Source organism: Manis pentadactyla, chromosome 17 (genome assembly GCF_030020395.1).
Source record: "Manis pentadactyla isolate mManPen7 chromosome 17, mManPen7.hap1, whole genome shotgun sequence".
Taxonomy (NCBI): Eukaryota; Metazoa; Chordata; class Mammalia; order Pholidota; family Manidae; genus Manis; species Manis pentadactyla.
Genome location: NC_080035.1, coordinates 14,399,946 through 14,413,933, shown reverse-complemented (window position 1 = coordinate 14,413,933; position 13,988 = coordinate 14,399,946). Strand labels below are relative to the sequence as shown.

General features: G+C 36.7%; 1 protein-coding gene across 5 annotated transcripts in view; it reads right to left on the bottom strand.

Annotated features, from left to right (window-relative positions):
* The window catches only part of VWA8 (von Willebrand factor A domain containing 8), a 392,879-nt gene that overhangs the window by 246,882 nt on the left and 132,009 nt on the right, over window positions 1-13,988 (bottom strand). For all 5 annotated transcript variants that reach the window (XM_057494495.1, XM_036932428.2, XM_036932430.2 and 2 more), the window contains 2 exons: window positions 10,946-11,106; window positions 9,550-9,663 (listed from right to left, as the gene is read on the bottom strand). In XM_057494495.1, the coding sequence (XP_057350478.1) occupies window positions 9,550-9,663; window positions 10,946-11,106 (275 nt within the window). The remainder of the gene's footprint in view (window positions 1-9,549; window positions 9,664-10,945; window positions 11,107-13,988) is intronic.

Genomic DNA, 13,988 nt, shown 5'->3' with positions numbered 1-13,988 from the left:
CAATCAGACAAAACAAAGAGATACAGGGAATCCAGATTGGTAAAGAAGAATTTAAACTGTCACTATTTGCAGATGACATGATACTGTACATAAAAAACCCTAAAGACTCCACCCCAAAACTACTAGAACTGATATCGGAATACAGCAAAGTTGCAGGATACAAAATCAACACACAGAAATCTGTGGCTTTCCTATACACTAACAATGAACCAACGGAAAGAGAAATCAGGAAAACAACTCCACTCACAATTGCATCAAAAAAAATAAAATACCTAGGAATAAACATAACCAAAGAACTGAAAGACTTCTACTCTGAAAACTACAAGTCACTCTTAAGAGAAATTAAAGGGGACACTAACAGATGGAAACTCATCCCATGCTCGTGGCTAGGAAGAATTAATATAGTCAAAATGGCCATCCTGCCCAAAGCAATATACAGATTTGATGCAATCCCTATGAAACTACCAGCAACATTCTTCAATGAACTAGAACAAATAATTCAAAAATTCATATGGAAACACCAAAGACCCCGAATAGCCAAAGCAATCCTGAGAAAGAAGAATAAAGTAGGGGGGATCTCACTCCCCAACTTCAAGCTCTACTATAAAGCCATAGTAATCAAGACAATTTGGTACTGGCACAAGAGCAGAGCCACAGACCAATGAAACAGACTAGAGAATCCAGACATTAACCCAGATATATATGGTCAATTAATAGTTGATAAAGGGGCCATGGACATACAATGGTGAAATGACAGTCTCTTCAACAGGTGGTGCTGGCAAAACTGAACAGCTACATGTAGGAGAATGAAAATGGACCATTGTCTAACCCCATATACAAAAGTAAACTCAAAATGGATCAAAGACCTGAATGTAAGTCATGAAACCATTACACTCTTGGAAGAAAACATAGGCAAAAACCTCTTAGACATAAACATGAGTGACCTCTTCTTGAACATATCTCCCCGGGCAAGGAAAACAACAGCAAAAATGAGTAAGTGGGACTATATTAAGCTGAAAAGCTTCTGTACAGCAAAAGACACCATCAATAGAACAAAAAGGATCCCTACAGTATGGGAGAATATATTTGAAAATGACACATCCGATAAAGGCTTGACGTCCAGAATATATAAAGAGCTCACATGCCTCAACAAACAAAAAACAAATAACCTAATTAAAAAATGGGCAGAGGAACTGAACAGACAGTTCTCCAAAAAAGAAATACAGATGGCCAACAGACACATGAAAAGATGCTCCACATCGCTAATTATCAGAGAAATGCAAATTAAAACTACAATGAGGTATCACCTCACACCAGTAAGGATGGCTGCCATCCAAAAGACAAACAACAACAAATGTTGGCGAGGCTGTGGAGAAAGGGGAACCCTCCTACACTGCTGGGGGGAATGTAAGTTAGTTCAACCGTTGTGGAAAGCAGTATGGAGGTACATTAAAATGCTCAAAACAGACTTACCATTTGACCCAGGAATTGCACTCCTAGGAATTTACCCTAAGAATGCAGCAATCAAGTATGAGAAAGATCAGTGCACCCCTATGTTTATCGCAGCACTATTTACAATAGCCAAGAATTGGAAGCAACCTAAATGTCCATCGATAGATGAATGGATAAAGAAGATGTGGTACATATACACAATGGAATACTACTCAGCCATAAGAAAAGGGCAAATCCAATCATTTGCAGCAACATGCATGGAGCTGGAGGGTATTATGCTCAGTGAAACAAGCCAAGCGGAGAAAGAGAAATACCAAATGATTTCACTTATCTGTGGAATATAAGAACAAAGGAAAAACTGAAGGAACAAAACAGCAGCAGAATCACAGAACTCAAGAATGGACTAACAGGTACCAAAGGGAAAGGGACTGGGGAGGATGGGTGTGTAGGGAGGGATAAGGGGGGGGAGAAGTAGGGGGGTATTAAGATTAACATGCATGGGGGGGTAGGAGAAAAGGGAGGGCTGTACAACACAGAGAAGGCAAGTAGTGATTCTACAACATTTTGCTATGCTGATGGACAGTGACTGTAAAGGGGTTTATAGGGGAGACCTGGTATAGGGGAGAGCCTAGTAAACATAATATTCGTCATGTAAGTGTAGATTAGTGATACCAAAAACAAAACAAAACAAAACAAAACAAAACAAAAAAAAGGGCAGTTCCTGTGTGGTAACCTCCAATGAATTCTACACAAGGGTATAAAGGGCATATAAAAGTGTAGGCAAAGGGTTTGTTTGCGTTTATACAGAAGATCAAAGCCTAAATGGGCTACCCCGAAAATGAACTAAGATACGATATGAAAGAGAACTTCCAACATCAGCACTCTCTGGAAGACTCATGCCAGAAGATGATCATCAAAAAACCCCAACAAAGATCCACGCACTGCTACAGCTGTAGATGCACTCATCCCACCAGCTCCTGGACTTGCCATGGGAATGAGGAAGGAGATATCTAAGCTGGCCTGTGCATACAGTAAAACAACAAATTTGACTGGATCTATACTGTTGGAACTCAACCAAGAATTAGGAGAAGTGCAAATTGTAGCGCTCCAAAATCTTACAACCACAGACTATTTACTGTTAAAATATTATAAGGGTTGTGAACAGTCCCCAGGAATGGGTTGTTTTAATTTGTCTGATTTCTCTCAGACTGTTCAAGTTCAGTTGGACAATATCCACCATATCATCGATAAGTTTTCACAAATGCCTAAGGTGCCTAACTGGTTTTCTTGGTTTCACTGGAGATGGCTGGTAATTACAGGTATGCTTTGGTTACATAACTGTACTCCTATTATGCTAATGTGTGTGCGCAATTTAAGTAGTAGCTTAAAACCTATACATGCTGAAGTACTCTACAAGAAGATATGTCAAAGAAATAATCAATCTTCCCATGTTTTCTTCTGCCTGGTACTTCTATAGCTTTTCTTCTTCCTTCCTAATTACAACCCTTAAATAGAATTTGTGCCTTATATCAAATTTACCGAGTATCATAATTCTTCCAAGTGGTAAAGATACCTCAAGACAAATGCTGGGCATAGAAGCTACAGGGCATAAATAGGCAAAGAAATAAAAAGCTAACCATTTCAAACAATAAGGCTTCCCTCTCACTTACCAACTTTACATTTCCCTGTATGGCCCCGGAAGATGACTGGTTAGCCAGAGACGGGTAAGATTCCTCAAGGGAGGAACAACCTAAGACAGGCACAGTCGCAGGGGGGCCATCAGGTGAGAAATTGGGGATCAACAGAGGTGAGGCTTAGAACCTCACCCCCCCTGTTCTGAGAGAAATCTTCTACATCCATGGATATTTTGTTGCCCTTGTCTAGCTTGGATTAACACATAGTCTACAGGCACACACCTGATCATCTACATTTGCTCTCTTACAACACTAAACTATGTTTTCTACCTTTATCTTGTATCTACCTACCACTTCAGCATTTTATTAAAAATAATAATAATAAAGAGAGAAATGTGTTATCCACATATAAATCAAGTATAAAAACCAAATGAGTATTCATATTTGAACTGACTGTTTAGAGTTCATAATGCATGAGCAAAACCGAAAGTTTCTGTGATGACTGCCCTTGTACTGTTCACTATGTAACTTATTCATTATGTAAGAATTTGTTCTCCATGTAAGAACTTGTTTGTTATGCCTCAGAAGATTGGAGACTGACGAAAATTAGGCTTGGGGTGGATTAATGATTGTGCATTGAGCATTGACTCCCCTATACAGAATTTTATTGTTGTTAGCAACCATTTGATCAATAAATATGAGAGATGCCCTCACAAAAAAAAAAAAAAGAAAAAAAAAGGACAGACTTCCAATGGTAAAATAAATAAGTAACCGGGATGTAATGTATAGCATAAGGAATATAGTCAAGATATTGTAACAGCTTCGTAGGGTGACAGCTGGAACCTAGAATTATGTATATAAATGTTTTATCACTGTGTTGTACACTTGAAACTAATGTAATGTGATACTGTGCGTCAACTACGCTTCAATAAAAAATAATTATATATAAAAAAAAAAAAAAAACCCTAAAGACTCCACTCCAAAACTACTGAAACTGATATCGGAATACAGCAAAGTTGCAGGATACAAAATTAACACACAGAAATCTGTGGCTTTCCTATACACTAACAATGAATCAATAGAAAGATAAATCAGGAAAACAACTCCATTCACAACTGCATCAAAAAGAATAAAATACCTAGGAATAAACCTAACCAAGGAAGTGAAAGACCTATACCCTGAAAACTACAAGACCCTCAAGAGAAATTAAAGGGGACACTAACAAATGGAAACTCATCCCATGCTCATGGTCAGGAAGAACTAATATCATCAAAATGGCCATCCTGCCCAAATAAATATATAGATTTGATGCAATCCCTATCAAATTACCAGCAACATTCTTCAACAAACTGGAACAAATAGTTCAAAAATTCATATGGAAACACCAAAGACCCCAAATAGCCAAAGCAATCCTGAGAAAGAAGAATAAAGTGGAGGGGATCTCACTCCCCAACTTCAAGCTCTACTACAAAACCACAGTAATCAAGACAGTTTGGAACTGGCACAAGTACAGAGCCAGAGACCAGTGGAACAGACTAGAGACTCCAGACATTAACCCAAACATATATGGTCAATTAATATATGATAAAGGAGCCATGGACATACAATGGTGAAATGACAGTCTCTTCAACAGATGGTGCTAGCAAAACTGGACAGCTACATGTAAGAGAATGAAACTGGACCATTGTCTAACCCCATACACAAAAGTAAATTCAAAATGGATCAAAGACCTGAATGTAAGTCATGAAACCATAAAAGTCTTAGAAAAAAACATAGGCAAAAACCTCTTAGACATAAACATGAGTGACCTCTTCTTGAACATATCTCCCCCAGCAAGGAAAACAATAGCAAAAATGAACAAGTGGGACTATATTAAGCTGAAAAGCTTCTGTACAGAAAAGGACACCATCAATAGAACAAAAAGGTACCCTACAGTATGAGAGAATATATTTGTAAATGACAGATCCGATAAAGGCTTGACGTCCAAAATATATAAAGAGCTCACACACCTCAACAAACAAAAACATAAACCAATTTAAAAATTGCAGAGGAACTGAACAGACAGTTCTCCAAAAAAGAAATACAGATGGCCAACAGACACATGAAAAGATGCTCCACATCGCTAATTATCAGAGAAATGCAAATTAAAACTACAATGAGGTATCACCTCACACCAGTAAGGATGGCTACCATCCAAAAAGACAAACAACAACAAATGTTGGCGAGGTTGTGGAGAAAGGGGAACCCTCCTACACTGCTGGTGGGAATGTAAATTAGTTCAACCATTGTGGAAAGCAGTATGGAGGTTCCTCAAAATGCTCAAAATAGACTTAGAATTTGACCCAGGAATTCCACTCCTAGGAATCTACCCTAAGAATGCAGCACTCAAGTTTGAAAAAGACAGATGCACCCCTATGTTTATCGCAGCACTATTTACAATAGCCAAGAATTGGAAGCAACCTAAGTGTCCATCAGTAGATGAATGGATAAAGAAGATGTGGTACATATACAAATGGAATATTACTCACCCATAAGAAATAAACAGATCCTACCATTTGCAACAACATGGATGGAGCTCGAGCGTATTATGCTCAGTGAAATAAGCCAAGTGGAGAAAGAGAAATACCAAATGATTTCACTCATCTGTGGAGTATAAGAACAAAGGAAAAACTGAAGGAACAAAATAGCAGCAGAATCACAGAACCCAAGAATGGACTAACAGGTACCAAAGGGAAAGGGACTGGGGAGGATGGGTGTGTAGGGAGGGATAAGAGGGGGGAAGTAGAAAGGGGGTATTATGATTAGCATGCATAATGGAGGGGGTGGGAGAAAGGGGAGGGCTGTACAACACAGAGAAGAAAAGTAGTGATTATACAACATTTTGCTATGCTGATAAACAGTGACTGTAAGGGGGTTTGTGGAGGGGACCTAGTATAGGGGAGAGCCTAGTAAACATAATGTTCTTCATGTAATTGTAGATTAATGATAACAAACAAAAAAACAAAAAAAAAGAAAGAAAAGGGGGATTACTCCCTGATAGGATAAATCTAACTGCAAATCACCAATTAGTGCATGCTTTAAATATCCTTAATTTTGATCATTTAAAGGGTGTCAGATGGTCATCTATGGAAGTACATTTTTCTGATAATATTCCTTTCTCTTAAAGAAAAACAAACAAAAAAAAGCAGTTCCTGTGTGGTGACCTCCAATAAGTTCTTCACAATGGTATAAAGGGCATATCAAGTGTGGGCAAAGGGTTTGTTTGTGTTTATACAGAGGATCAAAGCCTAATTTGGCTACCCAGAAAACGAATTAAGATACGATATGAAGAAGAACTTCCAACATCAACATTCTCTGGAAGAGTCATTCCAGAAGATGATCATCAAAAAACTGCAACAAAGATCCTGGTCCCACTGGTTCCTGGACTTGCCATGGGAATGAATAAGGAGATGTCTAAGCTGGCCTGTGCATACAGTAAAACAAATTTGACTGGATCTATACTGTTGGAACTCAACCAAGAATTAGGAGAAGTGCAAGTTGCAGCGCTCCAAAATCTTGTGACTATAGACTATCTACTGTTAAAAGAACATATGGGATGTGAACATTTCCCAGGAATGTGTTGTTTTAATTTCTCTGATTTTTCTCAAAATATTCAAATTCAGTTAGACAATATCCATCATATCATTGATAAGTTTTCACAAATGCCTAGGGTGCCTAACTGGTTTTCTTGGTTTCACTGGAGATGGCTGGTAATTGTAGGTATGCTTTGGTTATGTAGCTGTATTCCTATTATGTTAATGTGTGCATGAAATTTAATTAGTAATTTAAAACCTATACACGCTTATGTTACACCACAAGAAGATATGTCAAAGAAATAATCAATCTTCCCATGTTTTCTTCCATCTGCTACTTCTATGGCTTCTTTTCTTCCTTTGTAATTACAACCCTTAAGTAGAATTCATGCCTCATATTGAAATTACTGAGTATCATAATTCTTCCAAGTGGTAAAGATACCTCAAGACAAATGCTGGGCATAGAAGCCACAGGGCATAAATCTTCAAAAATTAAAAAGCTAACCTTTTCAAACAATATTGCTTCTCTCTCACTTACCAACTTTACATTTCCCTGTATGGCCCCAGAAGATGACTGGTTAGCCAGAGACGGGTAAGACTCCTCAAGGGAGGAACAACCTAAGACAGGCACAGTCGCAGGGGGGCCATCAGGTGAGAAATCGGGGATCAACAGAGGTGAGGCTTAGAACTTCACCCCCCCCTGTTTTGAGAGAAATCTGCATCCATGGATATTTTGTTGCCCTTGTCTAGCTTGGATTAATACTTAGTCTATAGGCACACACCTGATCATCTACATTTGCCCTCTTACAGCACTAAACTATGTTTTCTACCTTTATCTTGCATCTACCTACCACTTCAGCATTTTATTTTTAAAAAATCATAATAATAATAATAGTAAGGAGAAATGTGGGATTCACATATAAATCAAGTATAAAAATCAAACGAATAATCATAATTCTCCTGATTGTTTATAGTTGATGATGCGTGATCAAAACCAAAAGTTTCTGTGATGACTGCCCTTGCACTGTTCACCATGTAAGAACTTATTCAGTATGTAAGAACTTGTTCACCATGTAAAAATTTGTTCATTATGCTTCAGAAGATTGGAGACTGTTGAGAATTAGGTTTGGGGTTGATTAATGATTGTGCATTGAGTCCCCTATACAGAATTTTACTGTTGTTAACAACCATATGATCAATAAATATGAGAGATGCCCTAAAAAAAAAAAAAATAGGTGAAATAGGGGTATGTGGGGGGACTTGGTGATGGGGGGGAGTAATGTTCCAAAATAGTAAACATAATGTTCCTCATGTAATTGTAGATTAATGATACCAAAATAAAAATTAAAAAATAAAAATAAATTTTAAAAAATAGGTGAAAAAAAAAAAAAAGGGTTGTCATTTTCTGGACATTTGGCTACAAATATAATGCCCTCAAAGTCCTAAGGGAAAGAGACAGGCAAGCCTTGCTAAGACTACTGCCCAACTCCTTGAATCCTCTTCCTGAAAATACAAACTTTTCCCTGATGGGTGATTCACATGCAAATGATATACAAGGCTGGATGTTATAAACAGAAGGTATGAAATGAGAGGGATCTTTACACCTTTGCCTTCTTAAACACTGAACCAAAACATTTACTGGGCTAGAGGAATTTGATGATGTATATTTCAGAGGCATAAATTGCTGTGTAATCAAGTGAATTTTTTAATAACTTATACAGAGATAGTAAGGAATTTAACATTTTCTCTCAATGAAAAAATTCCAAGGAAATTTTTAAACAAAACTCCCCTTAAAATGTAAACACAATAAGAAATACATTTAATTATCACATGTAGGCTTTTAATGTTTTAAATGGCAACAACTCTTCTGAGGTAAGGACAAGGATTAAATAAGATTCAGTTAAGTGACTAGGAATTCCCCAAGGTAACAACAATCTCTAATTATGTTAAAATATCCAGGGAAGTGAAATGAGACAGAAAATGACATATATTTGCCAAACCTGTTCTAGGGAAAGTATCATATGTGGCTAAAAGATGTATTTTCCTTCAAACTTTTGAAATTTTAATGCAATTTATTATACAAACCCATAGAAAATATGAAAAAACAGAATATGAGCACCCATATATCCTTCATCTAGACTTCACCAGTTGCTAAGATTTTTACCACTTTGTGTTCTTGCTCTCACTGGATTTTTCTTTCTCTTTATGTAGTGTGTCCTTTTTTCCCCTGAAATATTTGGAAGTCTTGGGCACCTTTTTATTTTACCCCTTAATATATCAGCATGTGTCCTAAGAATAGGAATATTCTCCTTCATAACTACAATACCATTATGATACCTATGAAAATTAATATTAATTTTAAATCATGTAATCTATAGTCCACATATAAATTTCCCTAATTGTCCTAAAGTGTCTTTTATATCTGTTCCCATTTTATTTGCTGATCCAGGATCCACTCAGTTCTCATATATCACACTGGGTTGTTACAGCTCTGGAAGGAATGTTTAGATGAGCTGCAAGGAACCCTACACGGTCATAACTGATCACTTTCTAGGAGGGTGGGCCCAGTTGATTGTGAGGGCCTTTTTTTTGCTCAAGGGATATAGACTATGGGGCCAAAATTGAATTGCTAGGCCAACAGAAGAGGGATTATCTTCTTAAAATTAATGCTCTTATGGAATGTTTAAACACTTATGGATAGGTAAGGCTAGGGGTGCAGAGTACATCTTAGATAGTGACCTCAAGTTTTAAGAAGTGCCAAACTATGAGCATGCCCAGGACAGCAAATTATTAAGCAGTTTGAAGTTACACTGGCTTGACCCCAGGTGTAGAAGAGTCATGAAAACGAGGTGCACCTGACAACAGAGTAAGAGTAGTGTATCCAAAATTACCTCTTCTGCAGCTGCTCATCAGACATGTTCAGCTCCTCTTTTAAGCGTATATACCTGTCTTCTCTGAGCAGCCTAGAGCCATCATAGAGGCTTAGCTCCCGATCATGGATCAACCTAGGAGGACAGGGGAGAGTCAGGAAACAAATTGATCAGTTTTGAATGTTGAAGTTATTAGGGGTAGAATCTGTCAGTTAACATTTTAATCATGTATATTATTATTAACAACTGAATCTAACAATTTTATTAGATGCACCTTTTGTAATTTCAAGTTGGCTAGTGCTACAAACTTGTTGGAGTCTGTACTAGAGGGCAGTAGTCATGGTTACTAGATGTGGATAGGGAGGAGAGGGACCAGAACGAGCTGGAGAGAGGAAGGAGGATGGAGATGAAAAGAAAACGCTGAACGAGTGACTCATGATAACTCTGAGGTACGTATTAATGAACAAAGCAGCTGGCACGTACTCCCTTGAGTCTAATGTAACTCTTTAAGGGACGGTATTATTAAAATATGAATGCCATTTCATATACCAACTATGATGGTAGCCTAAGGGTCACAGCACAAATAAACACAAAAGTAATTAAACTCATGATCTGCATCTTGGCAAGGTCAAAAAACTTTGACAGTTAGTTGAGGAAATGGATTACTCCATATATTTGAACTTCCTCAGAAAGTCCAATTTAAGAATGAAATGTATACAAGTGATAGAGTCAAGATGTAACAAACAAACATTGTTATCATTAATCTCCTCAAATGACACAGGATGGGAATATTTTCCATGTGAGTTATACACACAGTCTTCTCTTAACATTAAATTTTAGAGTTAATTAGGAATGGGTGTATATTTTCCCTACTTAAACTGAAATAAGAAAACAACAGTTACACAATGTTTGAGTCTGTAAACACCAAGTGAGCTTTTTTAGTTTCTATAAAAAATACTCAAACAGCTATTACACATTTTATATAAGGAACTATATTTTCTCCCTCAAAAAAAATTTCTAGTAAGATCAACCAATAATTTAGATATAAGATTCATAAGAAGTTTGTAAATAGTGAAGCTATGACTGACAAATTGTAGAAACTTCAGCTGTGTAACTTACTGCACCCATCAATCAGTATATATAAAGTCTTACAAAGTGATGATCAAAAAGTTTTATTTTTTTCAGCCCTCACACACAGAATTTTGCTATGGCAGGGCCTTTTCCCAAAATGTTCGTTATTTGAAGTTTTACTGTAGTATGTTTACAACAATAAAAACATCTGCTGATCTACTTGGATATAGAAGTAAAGGTTTCTCAGGATCTATGAAGCCCAGTTTAAAAAAGAAGACTGACAGAGTTCTAGTCTACTGTTTATGTAGTGTGTTCTTTTGTGTATGTGACTCATACTCATACAAACCTCTGCAACACAGCGAGCGTGCCTGCGTTGACCCTGTGAATGCCATCCAAGACGACGAGCTTTCCTTCCAGAGCAGCATTCACAAGGGGTGAGGACCGCCAGGCAGTGTCGCCATTGGGAAGAGTGTACCTCTGCTGCAGCAGATCGCGCGCCGTCATATCCTGGAACCAATCCCCATCACCCATCAAAGAAAATGCAGAATTAGTTTTTAAGATATGGATGGCAGCTTCTTTAGCTTTATAGTTCCATCTCTCTGAACATAATATTCCATATAACAAATGGGAAGTCGATCTTCTCCAGCCCACCAAAGAGAAAGATATTCAGAAGCTTTTCTTGGTCATTTGACTTTCTTCTTATTCCTCATCCACATAATACAGTAACGAGTGGGGATTTTTCTTTTTCTTCTCCTTTTTCTTCAGCATTTTCCCTCTCTTTTAAAATGTTCATTTGATAGTGACAGAGATAATGGTAGCAATTTCTATGTGAGTCAGTCAGCTTTAGTCCTGCAGGGACCACAATGTGCGGATTCCTTTTTAAGAATTAGAGGCCATACAAGCTCCATGAGAGGAGAAGCTTATCGATAATCTGCATTTTCTTGCAGTTGAGTTATCTGGAAAAGCCATGCTAGCAATGATCACAGTGACTCATAATATTTAAAGAGGTTTAAAAATGGGGAAGAAAGTCATCAGATGAAGTATGGGAATTAACAAACAATAGAATGGTACTTACATGCAATTTTAAAAGCAGAAACACAATGTCCTAGTGCTAAAATAGTGTAAGAGATTTAAGCAAAGTATTTAATAGTAGCAGCATATAAACATCTACCTACTACAAAAAATTTGGGGACCATATAACATGAGCAATTTTTTTCTTATTCATTGGGCTGAAACTAGTTTCTTTTCTACTATCAGCTTCTGTTAAATTTTGGGCTACTGCTATTGAACAAAAGTTAAACTTTTACAGTCAATTTTATCCAGAATTTAAAGTCTTGTAAATTCTTTGATAACTCAACTCCATTTAAAGAAGACAGAAAACTAATTAATTTGCTTATATTCACAATGGCAACAAATCTGAAAGCAAGATTAAAATGTAAGTCTTGATTATTTTAATTTTCTCACTATCAAAAAAGTACTGACTTAGGACATATGGACAGGTTTGTATTAAACCATATAGACACTTGAGAAACAATAACATTTAAACTCAGCAAGTCCCCCCCACAGTAAAGGCCTGCTTTGACACATTATTAAAGTTGGGCTTCACTCACTAATTTAGAATTTAATTTAATTATTCAACTATGAATTTTAAATTCTATGCGAACTATGTGAGCATGTCATTTTAAGCCGCAAAGAACAGTTGCAAAAGCAAAGACTAAATTTATCTTCATCATCAGTGTTTACTGAGATGGTTCATGGTGAGAATGAGCTCACTCTCCCTGGCGGCTCTGCTACAGAACAGCAGGTGATCACACTACAAGAAAGAGAGGACAAACCAAAATAATTGTTTGTAGGTCATTTTCATAATCAAATTATGAAAAAAATCAAATACACACAAATAAATCTTTTTAAAACTAATATAAAAACAGGTCAATTTAAAGAAAACTCTTGGTACTAATTCAAGAAAAATCTCTTGGTAATATCTTAAATGCCTCACAAGCGGGAAACACTGCTTTAGAAAAGGGACATTAACTTAATGTGAAATTTTATCTTATACTTTCCTTATCCTAATAGAAATTATGAGATTTCATGAGGATATACACAATGCATAACAAAGTAGTAAAAACAAAAAACCAAAAAAAAATGAAGGAAATAAAAGAAGAGTAGACTTTGTTTCTTTTAAGCACTCTACTGGTATTCAAAGGAGGTAACACGAAGGCATCCCACTGATACCATATTTTAATTGTTGTTTCATTTTTAAAAAAAATTATTGCAATTTTATTTGTTAATTATACCTCATTAAAACTGGGGAGGTGGGAAAGTAATACAATTTTATCTCCTACCAGGGTCTCCAAGGACTTGGATGATTTGGCACTTGCCTCGGCCTCTCCCTCTCTCCTCACCCAAATGCTCTAGCCATATTGGCCTTTGTTTCTGTCTGTCTGTATCTCATTTTTTAAAAAAGTTTTTTAACTTAAGTAGAGTTGACCATATTTTTAAAGAAGGGATGAGTGTTAATTTTGAAAACCCCAGCTTCAGACTGAAAATAGGTGGTATCCTGATGCAACTCAGCTCTTAAGTCTTTTGCCTGGGCCCAAAAAGAGGAGATGAGGAATGTGATTCTGGCATAATGTGACTCCAAAAGAGATGAGACTAGCAACTGGTAACATTTTTTGTTACTAACAGAGAAATTCCTCACTCTCATACCAAGATGTCCTGAATCACCACTGTGTGCACACTAAGAAAAAAGCACACTTCATTTGGTCATGATTCCAAAGTACCTTTCTATCTTGTTAATTCACACACTGTCTACAACATTGGCCTCATTCAAATGAGTGCATGTTTACTAATAAAGATGATGAGAAAATACAAAGGGCTCCTTTTTTCCAGCGTAGCAGTTGGAGACTCTCTTTTGCTTACTGAAGTAAAAGGAATTGGTTATCTGTTGCTATAGAACATGTAGTAACAGATAATAAAGCTCAGTGCTGTTAATGTCAACCACCAACTACAGACCAGAAATATTCTCCCTTTCTTCATCTTCAGAGAGGCAGAGAATGGAAAACACTTGCTGTTTCTTGGAAGACTAGCTCATTTCAGTTTTATCACCTAAGTTTTATCATCTGCAGACTATGATGTTAAGAAGAGCCATTCTTCATTTCTAATATATCTTTGTATTAAGAGTAAAATCCCTTCTGAGAGGAAAAAAAAAGCATTTCTTTTAATACAAGCTATTAGTTTTAGAATTAAGACCATGTATTGGGAAAAGGATGAAAATTCTAGCTTCCCCTTAAAGAGATAATTGTTCCATTCCATAATATTAGTCATATTATCTTCAATTCTGCGAAAGTGCAAGAACACCAAAGTGAAACTGAACTTTCACAGAACAACTG